We start from the raw sequence: 14,735 nt of genomic DNA on the forward strand, positions 1-14,735 counted from the left end.
TTTCTGTTTAAAGTTACTCATTTTATTGTGAAAGACTCAAACCCTGACAGCTGCAACAAAAATATCAAAGCGAGTTCACCGCTCACTAGAACCGTAAATAAGCATCACAAATCATTCTTGAAGCAGCAGACTCCTTAGCTCGGACTGATGATTAAAGCACCAGCATAATTTTCTCAGAGAACAAGTCCGACTGGGAGGAGCACATATGATCCGTCTCCTAAAACATGTTACACACGGCAATTTACAAGAAATCTGGACTTTCTGTTAAGAAACTGGCTTATTTTGAACATTTTTTTTAACAACTGACGGTTTGTCAAAGAGCACTTGGGCTAGTTTTCTCCCGGTAGGACGGCTTTCTCCATCGACCTCACAGCTGATAAAACACAGTAACCATGCTACGTTTCTCCTCCGGCCACAGAAACAGAGGCGGATCTAACGTCGCAGGAGAGAAATCAGAATGTTCTTTCAAGAGGGTGTGAGCAAATATAGGATCTGTTCTCCAAAACCGCCTGGGCGATCTTCTTGATGCTGGCGTCGTTGTTTTCTGGAGAATCTGGGGAGGAGAAACACATTTGTTTAATTCTCATCTGTCTGGACTAGTGGCGCAGATTAACAAGTCTTGTACAAATATCTCTATCCTTTGAACATTTTGTCACGTTCGTTAGTGTAAAAAAACCCAAAAACAAACACAAAGTACAGCGTCACTGCAAAGTGAAATGAATGGTGGTTTTTGAGGAAAACAACTGGGGAAGGAACCAAGAGGGCCATGCCAAGTTACCAGGACAAATATTAGCTCACCGCACAAAGCTAACCTGTGGCTAACAGAAAGCCCTTGTTGAAAGAAGTTCAGAAAAAACCCCTCTGTTTGCACTGTAACTAAGCTTTTTGGGAAACATCCTAGGGATTAAGGAATGCAGTGAAGTTCAGTTTACGATTGAGATTGATGAAAAGATTTTCGATCTAAACTCTAAAATCGGTGTATTTTTTTTCCATAATACATATTTGGAGAAGTGAATGCTGCAAGTCAAAGGAGTCAATGCAACCTGCTGTTTCTTTAGAAAGGCAATATATTCATTTAAATAACGAACTGAACTAAATCGACAACCGGCATCGCTGGGAATCTGTGTGTGTGACTGAACTGTAATGACTTATTTGATGCGAATTGGTGCTAGGTGAATATTTTGTTTTGGTTTCGGACGTCCTCCATCAATCTGAAGGCTGATGCTGTGGTTCTGAAAGAAGCACTCTGATGTCATCCATTTTTTCAGACACCTAGGATTCCTTCTATTGGAGACTTTTACGGCGGCAACGCTCTGCGGCTCGTTTCCCCGTCTGTCCTGAGCCAGTAAATACAGTCGAACTAGAATTAAATGATTACACTAAAACAACGAGCTCCATCGATTCGGTAAGCTGAACGTGAAATAAAATCTCTCAATTTCCTGCTCGGCACTGGCTGGGTAGGATCAACTGTCTCAGGGTGTCGATGTTGATCTGCAGCAAGAATCTGCGCTCCGTTCCACACCAGACACAGGAATGAATTGTTTTTGTGTTGAATAAAAAAAAGTTAAGTTTGAATAAAATATTACACAAAAGTAAAAATGCCTGCTTTCCCCCCCCACCCAAACAGAAGACCTTCCTAAATGTATGTGTCTATCAGACTTTCCAGAAAAGAAAAAAAAAAAAAATCACTAAAAGGACAAGAATTTATTAACGTAACAAAACATTCAGATTTGCAAAGTTGAGCAAAAACATACGAGAGCCGAACTTCCCGTCACTGTACCACTGTACAGCAGCTTCTACTTACGTTTCTGCAGCTGAACCATCGAGTAATTATTCTTGAAGAAGGCATCGTTGCAGAATGTGTTGGCGAGCAGCACCTGGAAGGAGCGACGACATCGCAGCAGGATTTAGAGAAATAAAACGAAGAAATCATTTTTTTAAAAAGCACCAATCCGCTCTGCAGTGCATCCGGGAGGTTTTTCAGTGTTTCGCAAACTTATAAAATTGACATAAATAAATAATAATATGTTTACACAAGAATTCACAGACTTTGCTTCACACTCTGTTCATCCAATTAAAGCCTCAAGTCTTCCTGAATGCGACGCCACGAGCTCAGCACACGCATCTGTTGGCGGTTCTTCTCCAGCTGCATCAGACTGGATGGGAGGCGACTGGGCAGCCATTTTCAAATCTCTCCAGAACGGAGTAAATGTGGGAAACACTTTAGATACATCAACGTTATACCGCAGTGGGAAAATTTCCCACTGAACGAGACAAATCCACCTTTGGAAGGAGGACAAATGAACTCTTCTCTGCTGGAAATGCAGCAGGTCAGATCTTAGTTTTCAATGCGAATCATGAGAATCAATTTTTGATTCTTTTGGCAAATGAAATTTTCCTGCAGAACAAATGGACTTAAATTAAAGGTGGACTTTTTTTCTGGGGGATGAGAGTAGCTGGGATTGTTTTGTTTTTTTTAAAAGAAAGCCATCAGATTGGACGGTAAGACGTTAACTGCTCATACGGTCTGCGCGGAGCCCAGCTGTACGGCTCTAGGCCGACACACACCTCGTGGTCGTGATTCCTGAGGCCGATGCTGATGGAGCGGCTGGCTCTGGACAGGACGGCCGTCATGGCGTAGAGGTTGATCAGGACGTCCGCCACCCTCTTCAGGACGAGCTGTTCGTCCACGATGCTCTGAAATCGGGTTTAGAAGAAACGGAACGATATGAAGCCTCGACTCTTTAAAACTGACGAGTACAGAGGGAGCAAAAAAAAAAAACAACAACCTGGTGCAGACTGGACAATGTGTCAGGGAGATGGAATTGCAGGAATAATCCAGGGGGCGCACTGGAGTCACATTCCATTATTATCCAATTGGCTTCTTAGGAAATGTTATTTGTATTCGGTTTGATGTAAAACGGATGATGCATGTGTGATTTAGAGTCAACTGTGTGCAAATGACGAGTATTTGTAATTTATCATTCTGCTATGCACAAATGCAGAGCTTGGTGAGTTTTTTGTAAATGTTAGGTCTCCAAAAAGCAAATTCATTTGACGGGAGAAAAAAACCCCCTAAAAACAAACAGTATGATTACAATCGGCCTGAGCAGACAAAGGACTTTTTAGTCACTTCCTGTGTTGTGGCGAGGACTTCCTGTAGGTTTCAAACACGTCTTGTGTGGCTGTGAACGGGCAGCGGATCCGGTGTTCAATCTTCTGTCATTCACAGGGAGAAGCTGGAGCAATGAGCTAACCACTTTTTAGCTTCTTCTCTGAGTGGGCGGGGCTCTAGTGATGTCATTACTGTAACACAAATGTGTCATCCAAACATAACAGTGCCATGCGCAAAATGTTCATTAGAAAGAGGGACACAGAGAAATTAAAAAGTTTTGTAGAGATAAAACAGTTTGGTAAGAAGATAAAAACGACCTCGATTCAACGGACGTCGCGTTTAGACCCGCGATCTTCTCATACTGGGTTCTGTATCCCAAAAAAACTTCGTTTACCAAATTTGAGCACTTACTTATTGATATTCGGAATTCAAAAATACTTTATTGATCCCAAAGGGAAATTAATTAAACAGAAAAGTATTGCCAGAAATCAGTGCGACTGCGCAGAATCCAAAACAAGAAGAAACAAAAGCAAAGCTATTGTTGAATAACATAAGATAAAACCCCAAAGAAAATACAGAGCTCCTGCAACATGCTGCCACCCTGCACGGCTCAGTCTGTTACAAAAGACTGGTTGGATTTTCTCTAAGGGAACGACAGGACCAAATACCAAGCGTCCGTCTGTTCATCCATTTCAAGAAATTAGAAAATCAAAATACCTTTCCGTATCTGTACAGAAGGCTCTCCACCGTCGTCCCGAACAGGCTCACATTCTGCTCCAGTTTCTTAGCGCTTTCCTTCGAGACAGAAACAGGAAGTCACAGAGGTCCCGGAAAACCGCCTGGACGAAGACGAGAAAAGAAAAGAAAAGAAAAGAAAAGAGATCCTGCTGAGGTGGAAGCAGCTGAGACGGCACAAAGCACAATTTGATTCCCAGAGTCATTTGGCTGAGCCTATCTCCAAACATCTACAATAAAATTGTGAAATATATATTGCGCTTAATAGCATTGGTGATCCTTTGGCATTTACGTTAAAAATGTTAGTTTGTTGTCTCCTTTTAGTAATTGGGAGAAATAATTTCCTGGAAACAACAGAAAAAAACATCCTGGATAAGTATTATTTACTGTGTGTGTGTGTGTGTGTGTGTGTTTCTCCAAACATCCACAGTAAAACAGGAAATATTTATTCTGGACACAAATAGTATATGTATGTAAAAGAAATAGCTTTGTCAAACATATTTTTATGACGATTATACTTCTCCTTTTCTTTTCATTCCTGTATTTTCGCCTGCAGGGGACCTTCTAGTATTCGGTAAGAGGCTGGCTTGACCGCAAAAACTCACGGCCATGTTTCGAAGCCAAATGATCCCAACATGCAGACCGTCATGTCTACGTTTGTGCTGTTCTCACCTTCACTCCGTAGCTGACTCTGTCATCCCGCAGCTCCCGTAGCAGCTCTGACAGGAAAGTATCCGGGCTCGTTTCTGTCAGGAAGCCACTTGGACTGCAGCAGAAAGCACTAATTCTCTCCGTCCAGTTTGTCGCCATTGTTGTGGAAATAAGACTCTAATGTGTGTTTACGCCAGAAAATTCCTTCAAAGTCATCGTACCCGTTAATTTCTTTACATCATAGACAACCCCAAGAAGACCACTTAAGTTTACGCCCTACCCTTACTCCCGTGTTGGGTCACGTGCCTATTAAATATCCACAGCGCCCCCTGCAGTGTCGGATGAGGAACTTTTTAGTAGGGAACTTGTTTGTTTTATTGAATAGAACATTTTTATAAATGTTACCAAATCAATCAGTACGTCATGAAATATTTTAAACCAATATACTTTGTACCGTTTTTTTTTTTTTTTTTAATTAGCACCTAGAAACAGTAATTTATTTTGTAATTGTCATACCACAGGGAGATTTTGGAAGGAATATATCTACTTAAATACAAAACTTATCATTGTGATACAGAAAGCAGAGCACAAAGAAAAAAACCCCAACTAAAGTAGCAATAGGGATATACGATAAAATCCTTAAGACATTGTAACTTGTATCATTTTTTTTCCGTCATGTAGTCCACACTCCTTACCAGTTGGTGGCGGTAATGCGTCCTTCTCTTATTTGCCAACCGCCAATACAATAAAGAAGAAGGAGGAGGAGCCTATGAAAGAGAAGGCGCCAATATTGTATTTCCAGCGGAGTGACAGTTGATTTTGAATTTTTCAGCGATGACTGAAAACACCTTTCCCCTCCATAATGCGGACGCTATTGTTAATTTCTACCGCAGTGAGGTTCTCATCGGCCAGGAGGCCAAACAGTTCACTAAAGGAGACCTGACGCCGGTTCCCAAGGTAAACTGAAAGCTTCATCAGTAACATTGCTGTGTCTGACTGAGCGGAGACGGAGCTGTGAACTAAAGTTAATAAGCTGGGGACAAGTTAGTTTGAATTTCAATATTTCACGGTCGTCTTTCATACCGTGTTGTGCAACAAGGCGTTTACCGAGACTCTGAAAGCTGTGGTTTGGTGGGACCACTAAACACCTTTCGACTCGTTTAAACATGTACACAAAATAATAGCTTCTTTTTGGGTCCATTGGGTCACGAGCTTCAAATCAAACCCGAACGGTGGCACAACGTTAGCTTGACCGTTGCCTCCTTGCACAATTTCGCTCGATTCAAATGTCCATTTACAGCTTATCTGGACTTTCTTCCATTGACTTGGATTCCTCCGGTAGAATTTCAACGCTGTAATACAGACCAGCTCTTTCCTCCCCACAGCCCTCACCGTCAAAGTGAGGGCTGTGGGGAGATTTACTTACTTACTTTACTTTACTTACTTTCTAAGTAAATGAGTTACAACGACATTTAATTTCCCCTTTGGGATCAATAAAGTATTTTTGAATTGGCTTGTATATGACGTATATGTGTTGAGGAGAAACAGATCTGGCCGATTTCAAGTTTGGTTGGAGTTTCTTCGAACCTCCATCTCTCTTTTTAATAAGCTGTGACTATTAGGAGGATGGCAGAGAAGGTCTTTGTTGCACTTCAGGTTTTTCTTATTTTAGTGACTATTTGCTCTAAAAACAAAAATCCAAATACTTATGACTTAAAAGGTGATCAAAGTAAAAGTGAATTCTACTCAAATAGCCACTTGATGCACCGTGAGTTTCTGGTTTGTTTGTTCTTTGTTGGTTTCTTCCATAGTTGTAGGCAATAAAAAACATGTTACAAACTTCACAGGAGCCCTTGCTGTATTGTTTAGCTACCTGATTGTCTCACTTGCTGAATCTCTGATTAAGTGGCAGACTGACTGACAGGTAAATGGAAAAAAATCTATGACCATCCACGTGCATACAGAGCTCCCTAAAACCTACGTATTTATACGTGGAACCCCCTGTGTCCCAAACTGAAATTCAATGACTAATTAAACAAATTACTAACAAACAAGCTCATTTTAAACAAAAATTCTAATCACAAATCAACCAGAAACTAGACCAATTAATAAAATAAACGATATAATCTAAAGTCCAAGATTTAACTGACAGTAGAGAAATGGCTCAAACTTATCTTAATTACTTATTTTGCGTTCTTGTATTTAGGTGCCAGGGTGGTACTGCCGTTTTGAAATCGTTGGGCTCGGCCCAAACTGTATTCCTATGATGTGTGCTCTATGTTTTTGTCTTTGTCTTATTGCGTCCGTTTCTTGCAGTCGCTGCACTTCTCCTCTCAAAGAATTTCCTTTGGGGGAACAATAAAGTGTAACTTATCAACTGTATCCAAATACAGTTTATAACGGTATCTGAGAGTTTTTTTTGTTTTTTTTTATCCCACTAAAAATACCTTTTAGTAGGCTCAGTTTTATAGAGTCAGTTAACAATAGTCACTCCACTGTTGCCAACTCGACGACTTTCTTGCTATATTTTAGTGACCTCTCAGACAAGACAGTCGGAATTGGGTAGGTCGGGCTTTTTAAAGATCGGTAATCGACGATCATTAATCGGTACGACCCTGCTTATAAGCTAAGTTTATTGAAGTACACATCTGTGTCGTGTAGGTCTGCCGTCTCATTCTGGACAATAGAGTCCAAATGAAACAGAATTCTGTTTCATTCGGCTCCCTAAAATCAGGATGAGCAGAGGACAAAACTGCAGCATAGATCTGGGTGGACATGGTCCATTATGTTACTAATTCAGGTTTCAGCTCCTCAGAATCCAGTGTTTTTCTGCTTCTTCGTCTTTACAGCCAGAAGCAGTTCAGACGCTGTACATGAGAATCCTGCATCTCCTGTACCGCTTCAGGCCTGAGTGCCACTCCATGGTGAGACCTCCATTTTACCCGTAAACATATTATTACGTGCTGCTTTCACTTTCTATGTAGCAGAAACTTAAATATTTTGCCACGAGTCACGACTACGTATTTGCTTTGTTTTTCAACAGGTTCCCTTTTCAGAGAACATCCAGTATCCGGGCTACCATGAGGGTGCTACTGCCATAATAAGTGTCTACACACGGATGTGGGGTTTATTTTCTTTATAATTTGTCAAATTTACACACCTATGTGTCAGTGCAGAAACTAAGGCACAATGTTGCTAACATGCTTAAAGTGTAAATTTATGAAACGGCTGAGCAGAACACAATGTTAGGCTCCACTTGTCTGTAAGATCTCACACATATGATTCTTAAAATGTGATTTTTTTTTTCGTTTGTTTTTTAGGAGGCAGTTTCTGCCGACGTGCCTGGTGTACGACTTTTCATTGAATGACCTTCTGGCTCCAAGTAAGTATGTCTTTCTGCAGGCTGCAGCCAGCACATTCCTATTCTCTTCCATAACTACAGATTACAAATTATGCATTATATTTTAATATTGATGAATGATGTAACTTGTGATAAATGACCAAATAAGTTCAAGGCTTCCCGCAGAAAACTTGCCAAGTGGTACAGCAGTCCATCTTGTTTCTGTTAGAAATGTTGTAAGTTGGTAGGAAATATGAAAATATGATTATTATTGTCAATGATGTCTTCCAATAACTTAGGCTGCGTTCACACTGCAGCCTGAAGTGACCCAATTCCAATTTTTTTTTTTCTTTGACGTAACGCAACCTGTATCTGATCTCTTCATGACAGTCTGAACAACACAAGTCGGATTTATTTCGAATGCGACCCAGACCACTTGGGTGTCCGATTCAAATGTGACCTAACGTCCAGGTCGCAATCATCTGATCTGAACGTCACTGATACTCAACAAATGTCACTATTCTGCTTCATGATACGGGCAAGCGGAAAGAAAAACAACAACCATGACGGACTGTAACGAGGGTTAAGTTGTTAATATGCAGCTCCGGTTGGTAACAACTTCAAAATCGTAAGATGCTCCACTGTTATCATCCATGTTTACTTCCACAAACACTGAGCACTTCTTCTTCTTATGGCGGTTAACAAAACACTGAGAACATTGACGTTATTGCGCCCTCTACTGCGCATGCGGGACACTTCCAGGTCCCACCGTGTGCCCTGTACACACTGGAGATCACATACAGGTCGCATATGTTTGGAAGTGTGAAGGGTCATGGCAAAAAATCAGACTTGGGTCACTTCAGGCTGCAGTATGAATGCAGCCTTTGGCACCAACTATAGTCTTAAAAAAGGGGGGAAAAATACAATAAAAAAATTCTAATTATTTGCACTTTACATTCTAATGAAGTAATCAGCCAGTGTATGTTAAAACAAAGTACGGTCACATTTAAGTATAAAATTAATTACAAATAAATATTATTATTGACAATGATAAATACTTCTATGCTTAACTAAATATTCTTGAGGTACAAAATTCTGTTTCCTGTGAAGAGAGCGGCGTCCTCTTTTTGATGGCAGCTGTGCTACAACAATGAAAAACACCTGAGCTGATATTATTAGTTAATTGATTGGAACTAATTTTAATCTAGTTAACAATCTTGCGATTAACAATTACAAGTCAATTAATTGTTTGCGTCCCTAGTTTACAACAACAACAAAAAAAATCTTCACATAAAATGACAATGATATTCACTGTAGCTGTAACAACAAAATGTGGAAAATTTCTAAAAGGTGATGTATAGTTTTGCAGGGGACTGTTTTCATGATTAATCTGGTGATAATGTTAGCTTTGACCAAAGGTGATCAAGATTATTATTATTTTTTCAGAAAAACAGAAGACCCTGGTCATTCTGAGTGCCATCATGAACTTTCTCCACTTCAGGAAGGAGAGGATGGTGTTGATACTGGAGAAACAGGCCAAATTTGTATGTTCCATCTGATCCATAACAACACAAATAATCCATTTCATCTGTACAGAAACAATCTGTAGTGCACTGTATTGATATTTGGTGTGACAGACGGACATAAAGTAGTGCAGAACGGTGATGTTACGAAGCAGATATATGGGTTTCAGGTTGTTTTTGATATTGTAGAAGTGCTAATCTGAAAAGTGTGGCTTTCTTTTCTTTTTTTTTTGTTTCAGATTTGTCGGGTGAGTATTAGGGATGGGCAGCATGAGAAATATATCACAATATTGTGTGGTAACTATTGCAGTAATAGAAATGATAGAACATATCAAAACATGTTTTGGTCTTTGGCAACAGATTGTCTGAGTGGGACGGCACATCACTGCCACCAAACAAAAATGGCCTACTTCAGGAAACCAGCTGCATAAGTTACCTAAATTTTCTTGCCGACTAATAACCAATTACTTTTTTTTGTCATATTTTAAAAAAGGAAGAAAAAAACACGTTGATACACACCTGCTTCTCACAGTGTCATGAAGTCCAGTCCTTGAGTTACTGTCCAGAAATTTAAAGATGCAGCTCTTCTCCAACGCAGCAGAATGACACAAATGGCTCGTTAACATCCCTTTGCAGAGCTGAGTGACTGACTGGTGGTTAGGGAATTTGTGTAAAAGTTTGAAAAGCTGTACTCATTTTCCATTCACTTTACAATTATATACTACTTTGTGTTACTCTGTCACAGTCCAATCCAGGCTTTTAATAGCAACGTACGCCAGTTTATTTTCAGATTTCTAACAATACTGAATCAACCCAAAAAACTTTAGTCACAAGTAGAGCAATAAGTTGACAGTTTATGTTCGTTTCCCCTGTTGTTAGAGGACAGACATGGACAAACTGCAGACATACACCAGAGGCAACCGGGAAGCAGAGAAGAAGATTGAGCAGCTAACGTAAGTCTTCTTCTGAACACGTTCGGATCTTTTGGGGGGGTTTGCTGTTACCAACTCAGCGACTTTCTTGCTATATTTACCGACATTTCAAACAAAACAAATATTGTATCGCAAGGTTTCCCCCATAAAACTTGTTAAGCCTGGTGGTTGGGCGCTCGCCAGTCATTCATCCAGCGACCTGTCGTGCTTTAAAACTGTTTAAAGTTGACATGAAATTTTAAAATATCACTTGATAATTATGTGCTATTGGGAGATTAATACCTGAACACCAACTAAAAAGTCTTAAGAAATGCAAACATTTAAAATAAACTTAAATAAGCAATGCTAAGCCTGGTGGGGGCACAAGTAAAGTCTGGTGGCCCGCCAGGCTTACAATACAATGGGGGAAACTCTGGTATCAGCCAAAATTGGAGACGGCAGGTCAGACGTCTTAAAGATTGGTAATCGGCGATCGGCCAGAAAACTAATCAGAAGCATTAAAAAAAAAAAGTTTGAACTTCAGTGAAAGTATCTTTTTAAGTACATTTGAATATTTAACAAACCATATTAATATAGTTGAAATATATTGTCCGTCCAAACACTGTCTTCAGTGTAAAGCGCAAAGAACGTTCCGACATAAACACAAGCTGCTAGTCGCTACGTTTGAAATCGTATTGAAAAACGTTTGTCATAAAAACCAAACGGGGTCAGTGCGACGTGTTCTCATCCGTCTCTTCCTGACCCAGGACCGTCCCACCAGAGCAGCAGGCCGAGGCAGATGAGCTGGCTGCCGCTCTCTCTGAGCTGCAGGCCACCACCGTGCATGAATACCAGGAAGTGGTAGGCGCCGACACGGACACACACGGTCGAAGTTGTGGTGTGTAATTGTGTGTTCAGTTAAAGTCTGACACTGTCGTTTTCCTTTCAGAACGTCAAAAACGATAACATTGCAGAGTGGAAAACCAAAATAGCAGAGAAGACGCAGAAGCTGGTATGTGATCCGGACTCGTATGTCTAAGCTCGTCGAGTCTCTGCTGTGTCTATAAACGTGTACATGTGTGTCTATTTGTGTTTCAGTCCCAAGTGAAGGTGGACGTCAGTAACCTGAAAGAGGACATCACCAAACTCAAGTCTCAGATCGTGGAGTCTCCAGAGGAACTGAAGAGCCAGAAGGAGAAGATGAAGGAAGCTGCGAAGAAAATCAAGAACTCCATAGTAAGTAGGAAAATGTTTGGTCTGCAGACGTAACTCAATCTTTCCTGCGTTGCTCTGGTTACTAGGATTAAACCGTCTTGGAGGACAGCTCTCTGTTTATTCTAACGAACGACAAACAGAAAACCAAGTGATTGGCCGCCTACACCAAATCCTGCACAAAATAAAAGTATATAACAATCTGAGGTCAACTCTATAAATCTATAAACTGGATGTATTTGGGTGAAAAATAACCAACTTCTGTAGGACAACATTACAAAAGGTTTGGGCCTAAGAGTGCAAATGACTGAACAAAACCATGCCACAGATGAAGAAAAACTAAAGACGGGGAGCGCCTGATCTTAATGTCACATCATAGCAGTTTCTGAAGTGTTTAGTCAAGTATAAGAACAATCTGAGTAACAGAGGACATTTTGTGTAATTATAATAACATAGAAATACAACCCTGTTACACAATAGAGCCAATATGTTGGGATTTCTCGCACACCCGTTTAATTTTTAACATTTTTAATTTTTTTTACTTTAAGGCAGAAACAGACGAGTATGTGGTGGAGATGCAGAACAGGGTGCAGAGCGTGGCCCACGCTGAGGCCGAGCTCCAGCAGATGAACAGCCTGCTGCAGGACCTGGAGAGCAGCATGAACAACACCAGGCTGCGTCAGGAAGAGGTACGCTCCACTCTTACATCCACCTGGGTGTCGGGTTTCAAATCCCTAAGCTCCCATCTTTTTCAGAGACGATCCATCTGACTGAGCTATCGTTCGGTGTTTAGATGTTCGAAGCTAGAAGAGACATGCCTGCAGCCAGAAGACGATTCTACAAAATAAACGCCACACGTTTCCTATTTTCATTTGTAAAACCATTTTTCCATTCACATAACAGTTATTCAGTCACTTGTGTTGCTCTGCTGGGTGAAACCCCAACAAAACGGTTTGTGGTTGTGGTCTGACAAAATATGAACAGAACAGCTGTCAGAGTGGGGAAATGTGACCTAATGTTCACTATAGAACGCAAACAGTAGAAGTTGGTAAAGGGAAAACAATATTTAAAGTTTTTTTTTTGTTTCTAATGTTGCATGTTAACAGTACCAGGAGCTGTTGATTCAAAGTGAGAAGATGCAAAAGGAGCTGAAAAGTCTGTGCAGCGAGGAGGTCCAGCTGAAGCGGGCTCTGGGCATGAAGCTGGATAAGGAGTGCAAACAGAACATCCGCAGGCAGAAGAAGAGAGAGACGAAGGAACACCATGTCCAGGAAGTGCTGGGGTACCGACTCAAACGTCTCGACCCGTAGAGTTAACCTGAGCAATGCATTCGTTTGGCAACCTAACACCAGCTGTTCTCCAGGCAGTGCAACCAAATCCACCAGAAACGCGAGGAGATGGCGGATAAGATCCAAGCGATCGTCGGAGAGACCCGTCAGCTGAAGGCCAAGATCAAGAGCCTGAGAGACGTCTGCAGCAAAGAGACGGAGAAGGCCCAGGTACGTTGATGATAGGGGTGCCTCTGACGTTTAAGGGGGAAAGCTTTGCGGGGCTCCAGAGGGCAACCAAATTTCTCAGTAGTACTACTTCAAAAAAAAAAAGAAAGACATCTGAGATCGCACCGATACAACCAGTCATTCCAGGAAATAACTAAAAAACACTGAAAGTCTCCCTGTAGTCCAATGACACTCATTAGGCCCACACCTAATGATTCCTCTAAACCAGTGGTTCTCAAACATTTTCATGCTGAGGATCTATTAACCCATTTAAAAAAACTCTTTTTCTTGTTATTATTTAATTACATAATAACAACAATAGCTGTTGAAGTGCGAGCAGAGCATTACAAGCAGGCAAAGTCGTAAACCACAAAGAACAGTTCTCACCAGCTGGGACTTGAGTCCTACCGTTCACGGCACAGAATCGTTGAAAAGAATCGAGTCGTTCGTGAACGACACACAATACTCTCTGCAGGTATGACTTGACTTCCTCCGATCATACAAGTATTCCTGCCCTTGTTTTCGTTTCATCTGTGTCTTCAGTTTTTCTTTGGAGTAACCCGATTTTAAGCCGTTTATCCATTGTTAGTTTTTAGCACAATACTTTGCTAAGCCTACTGTGGCGTCGCACTTTCAGCTCAGGTCACGGCAAATAAAAGATCGTTTACATCCAGTACCTTGCAGACCACTAGGGGACTTTAGACACTTTTCAGTAAGATACCTGTCTTGTATAATTGTGCTTCAAACACAACTTAGTTTGGCAGATTAATCATTTACAAGTCTTGTTCCTTTTTGCTGGACAGTAATTTTTTTTTTTTCAAAGCAAACTTGTAAAGTTATCTTGTTAAATGTGATGCAGTTGAAAATTTGGGTGTGCCTAACTTGACTGTTGAACCTAAAAAAGAAAATGTTGGTCAAAAAACAGAAGTTAGAGAACTTGGCTTAGAGCCCTGCTTCATGGTGGAACATGTTCCTGTTTCCAGGCGCTGTATGACACCCTGTCAACATCAATGGATGGTCTTCACAAGAGGATCGAGATGCACATTACAGACCTGAAACTTCACCAAGATGTCTAACTTTTCCATATGTCTAACTTGTTTTTTTTTCTCCTTCTGTCTGTTTAGTTTTTTATTTAATAATCTTTGTGAATCAACTTGACTGTCTGGTTGGCTGATGAGTGAAATAACTTGTAATGTCAAAAAATGTTCTCCCCATTTTCCCTTGTCTTTACCCTCTCTCTTTGCTACAATTGTATTTTACAAGAAATGAATGAATAAACTGAATATTAGAAAAAAGCTTTTGACAAATGTTCAGATTAAGTTAGGATCTGTTTACACTCATTAAATGAATACAGAATCATAAGGACCGGTCTGAGGCGAGCCCTCTGCCCCTGCAGTAAAATCACTTTTCTACATCCTCACTGCTTGGAAAATGACCTCCAACTGGTTTTGCTTCTAACCTTCGTTTAACCAGAAGAGGAAAAACTCATTGAGATTAAAAAAAATCTCATTTGCTTGTTATAGTTTGTACATAAACTCTAGATGTTTTTTCTTTTTCTTTTTTTTTACATATTTTAGTAAGACTATTTGAAAAGGCATAAGACTGACATGACATAACATCTGTCAGAACATGATGAAGTCTTCATGAATGTTTGAGTTGTCATGGCGTGTTATACGGTAAATAAAAAGTTACATTAAAACTGGTATTTAAAGTGTTATTTACTTCATGACAATTGTAGACATTCATGAAGAC

At 40.5% G+C, this 14,735-nt stretch overlaps 2 protein-coding genes across 3 annotated transcripts; one reads left to right on the forward strand and one right to left on the reverse strand.

The window, feature by feature from the left end:
• LOC116709898 (complex I assembly factor ACAD9, mitochondrial-like) lies at window positions 1-3,963 on the reverse strand. Its single transcript, XM_032548615.1, has 4 exons — window positions 3,833-3,963; window positions 2,569-2,697; window positions 1,805-1,877; window positions 1-553 (listed from the first exon to the last, which is right to left on the reverse strand). Exons 2-4 carry the CDS (start codon window positions 2,632-2,634, stop codon window positions 453-455), a joined length of 240 nt encoding a protein of 79 aa, XP_032404506.1. The 5' UTR covers window positions 2,635-2,697; window positions 3,833-3,963; the 3' UTR covers window positions 1-452.
• A 440-nt stretch (window positions 3,964-4,403) lies between these two features.
• Window positions 4,404-14,686, forward strand: LOC116709885 (kinetochore protein Nuf2-like). 2 transcript variants are annotated; one of them, XM_032548597.1, is made up of 13 exons: window positions 4,404-4,424; window positions 7,351-7,425; window positions 7,545-7,621; window positions 7,822-7,883; window positions 9,288-9,385; window positions 10,244-10,317; window positions 11,043-11,136; window positions 11,225-11,287; window positions 11,374-11,511; window positions 12,036-12,176; window positions 12,594-12,769; window positions 12,851-12,986; window positions 13,967-14,686. In XM_032548597.1, exons 2-13 carry the CDS (start codon window positions 7,375-7,377, stop codon window positions 14,057-14,059), a joined length of 1,203 nt encoding a protein of 400 aa, XP_032404488.1. In that variant the 5' UTR covers window positions 4,404-4,424; window positions 7,351-7,374; the 3' UTR covers window positions 14,060-14,686. The 2 variants fall into 2 exon arrangements, with proteins under 2 accessions (XP_032404488.1, XP_032404487.1); XM_032548596.1 differs by lacking the exon at window positions 4,404-4,424 and adding an exon at window positions 5,124-5,458.
• Window positions 14,687-14,735: the final 49 nt, after the last annotated feature.

The sequence above is a fragment of the Xiphophorus hellerii genome, chromosome 20 (assembly GCF_003331165.1).
Source record: "Xiphophorus hellerii strain 12219 chromosome 20, Xiphophorus_hellerii-4.1, whole genome shotgun sequence".
NCBI classification, from domain to species: Eukaryota; Metazoa; Chordata; class Actinopteri; order Cyprinodontiformes; family Poeciliidae; genus Xiphophorus; species Xiphophorus hellerii.

Coding starts and splice junctions, on each gene's coding strand:
- LOC116709898 (XM_032548615.1), bottom strand. CDS start 2,634: ATGACGGCCGTCCTGTCCAGAGCCAGCCGCTCCATCAGCATCGGCCTC. Junction 1,878..2,568: donor TCAGGAATCACGACCACGAG/GTGTGTGTCGGC, acceptor CGCTCCTTCCAG/GTGCTGCTCGCCAACACATT. Junction 554..1,804: donor GATGGTTCAGCTGCAGAAAC/GTAAGTAGAAGC, acceptor TCTCCTCCCCAG/ATTCTCCAGAAAACAACGAC.
- LOC116709885 (XM_032548596.1), top strand. CDS start 5,336: ATGACTGAAAACACCTTTCCCCTCCATAATGCGGACGCTATTGTTAAT. Junction 7,622..7,821: donor ATAAGTGTCTACACACGGAT/GTGGGGTTTATT, acceptor TTTGTTTTTTAG/GAGGCAGTTTCTGCCGACGT. Junction 12,987..13,966: donor AAGAGACGGAGAAGGCCCAG/GTACGTTGATGA, acceptor TCCTGTTTCCAG/GCGCTGTATGACACCCTGTC.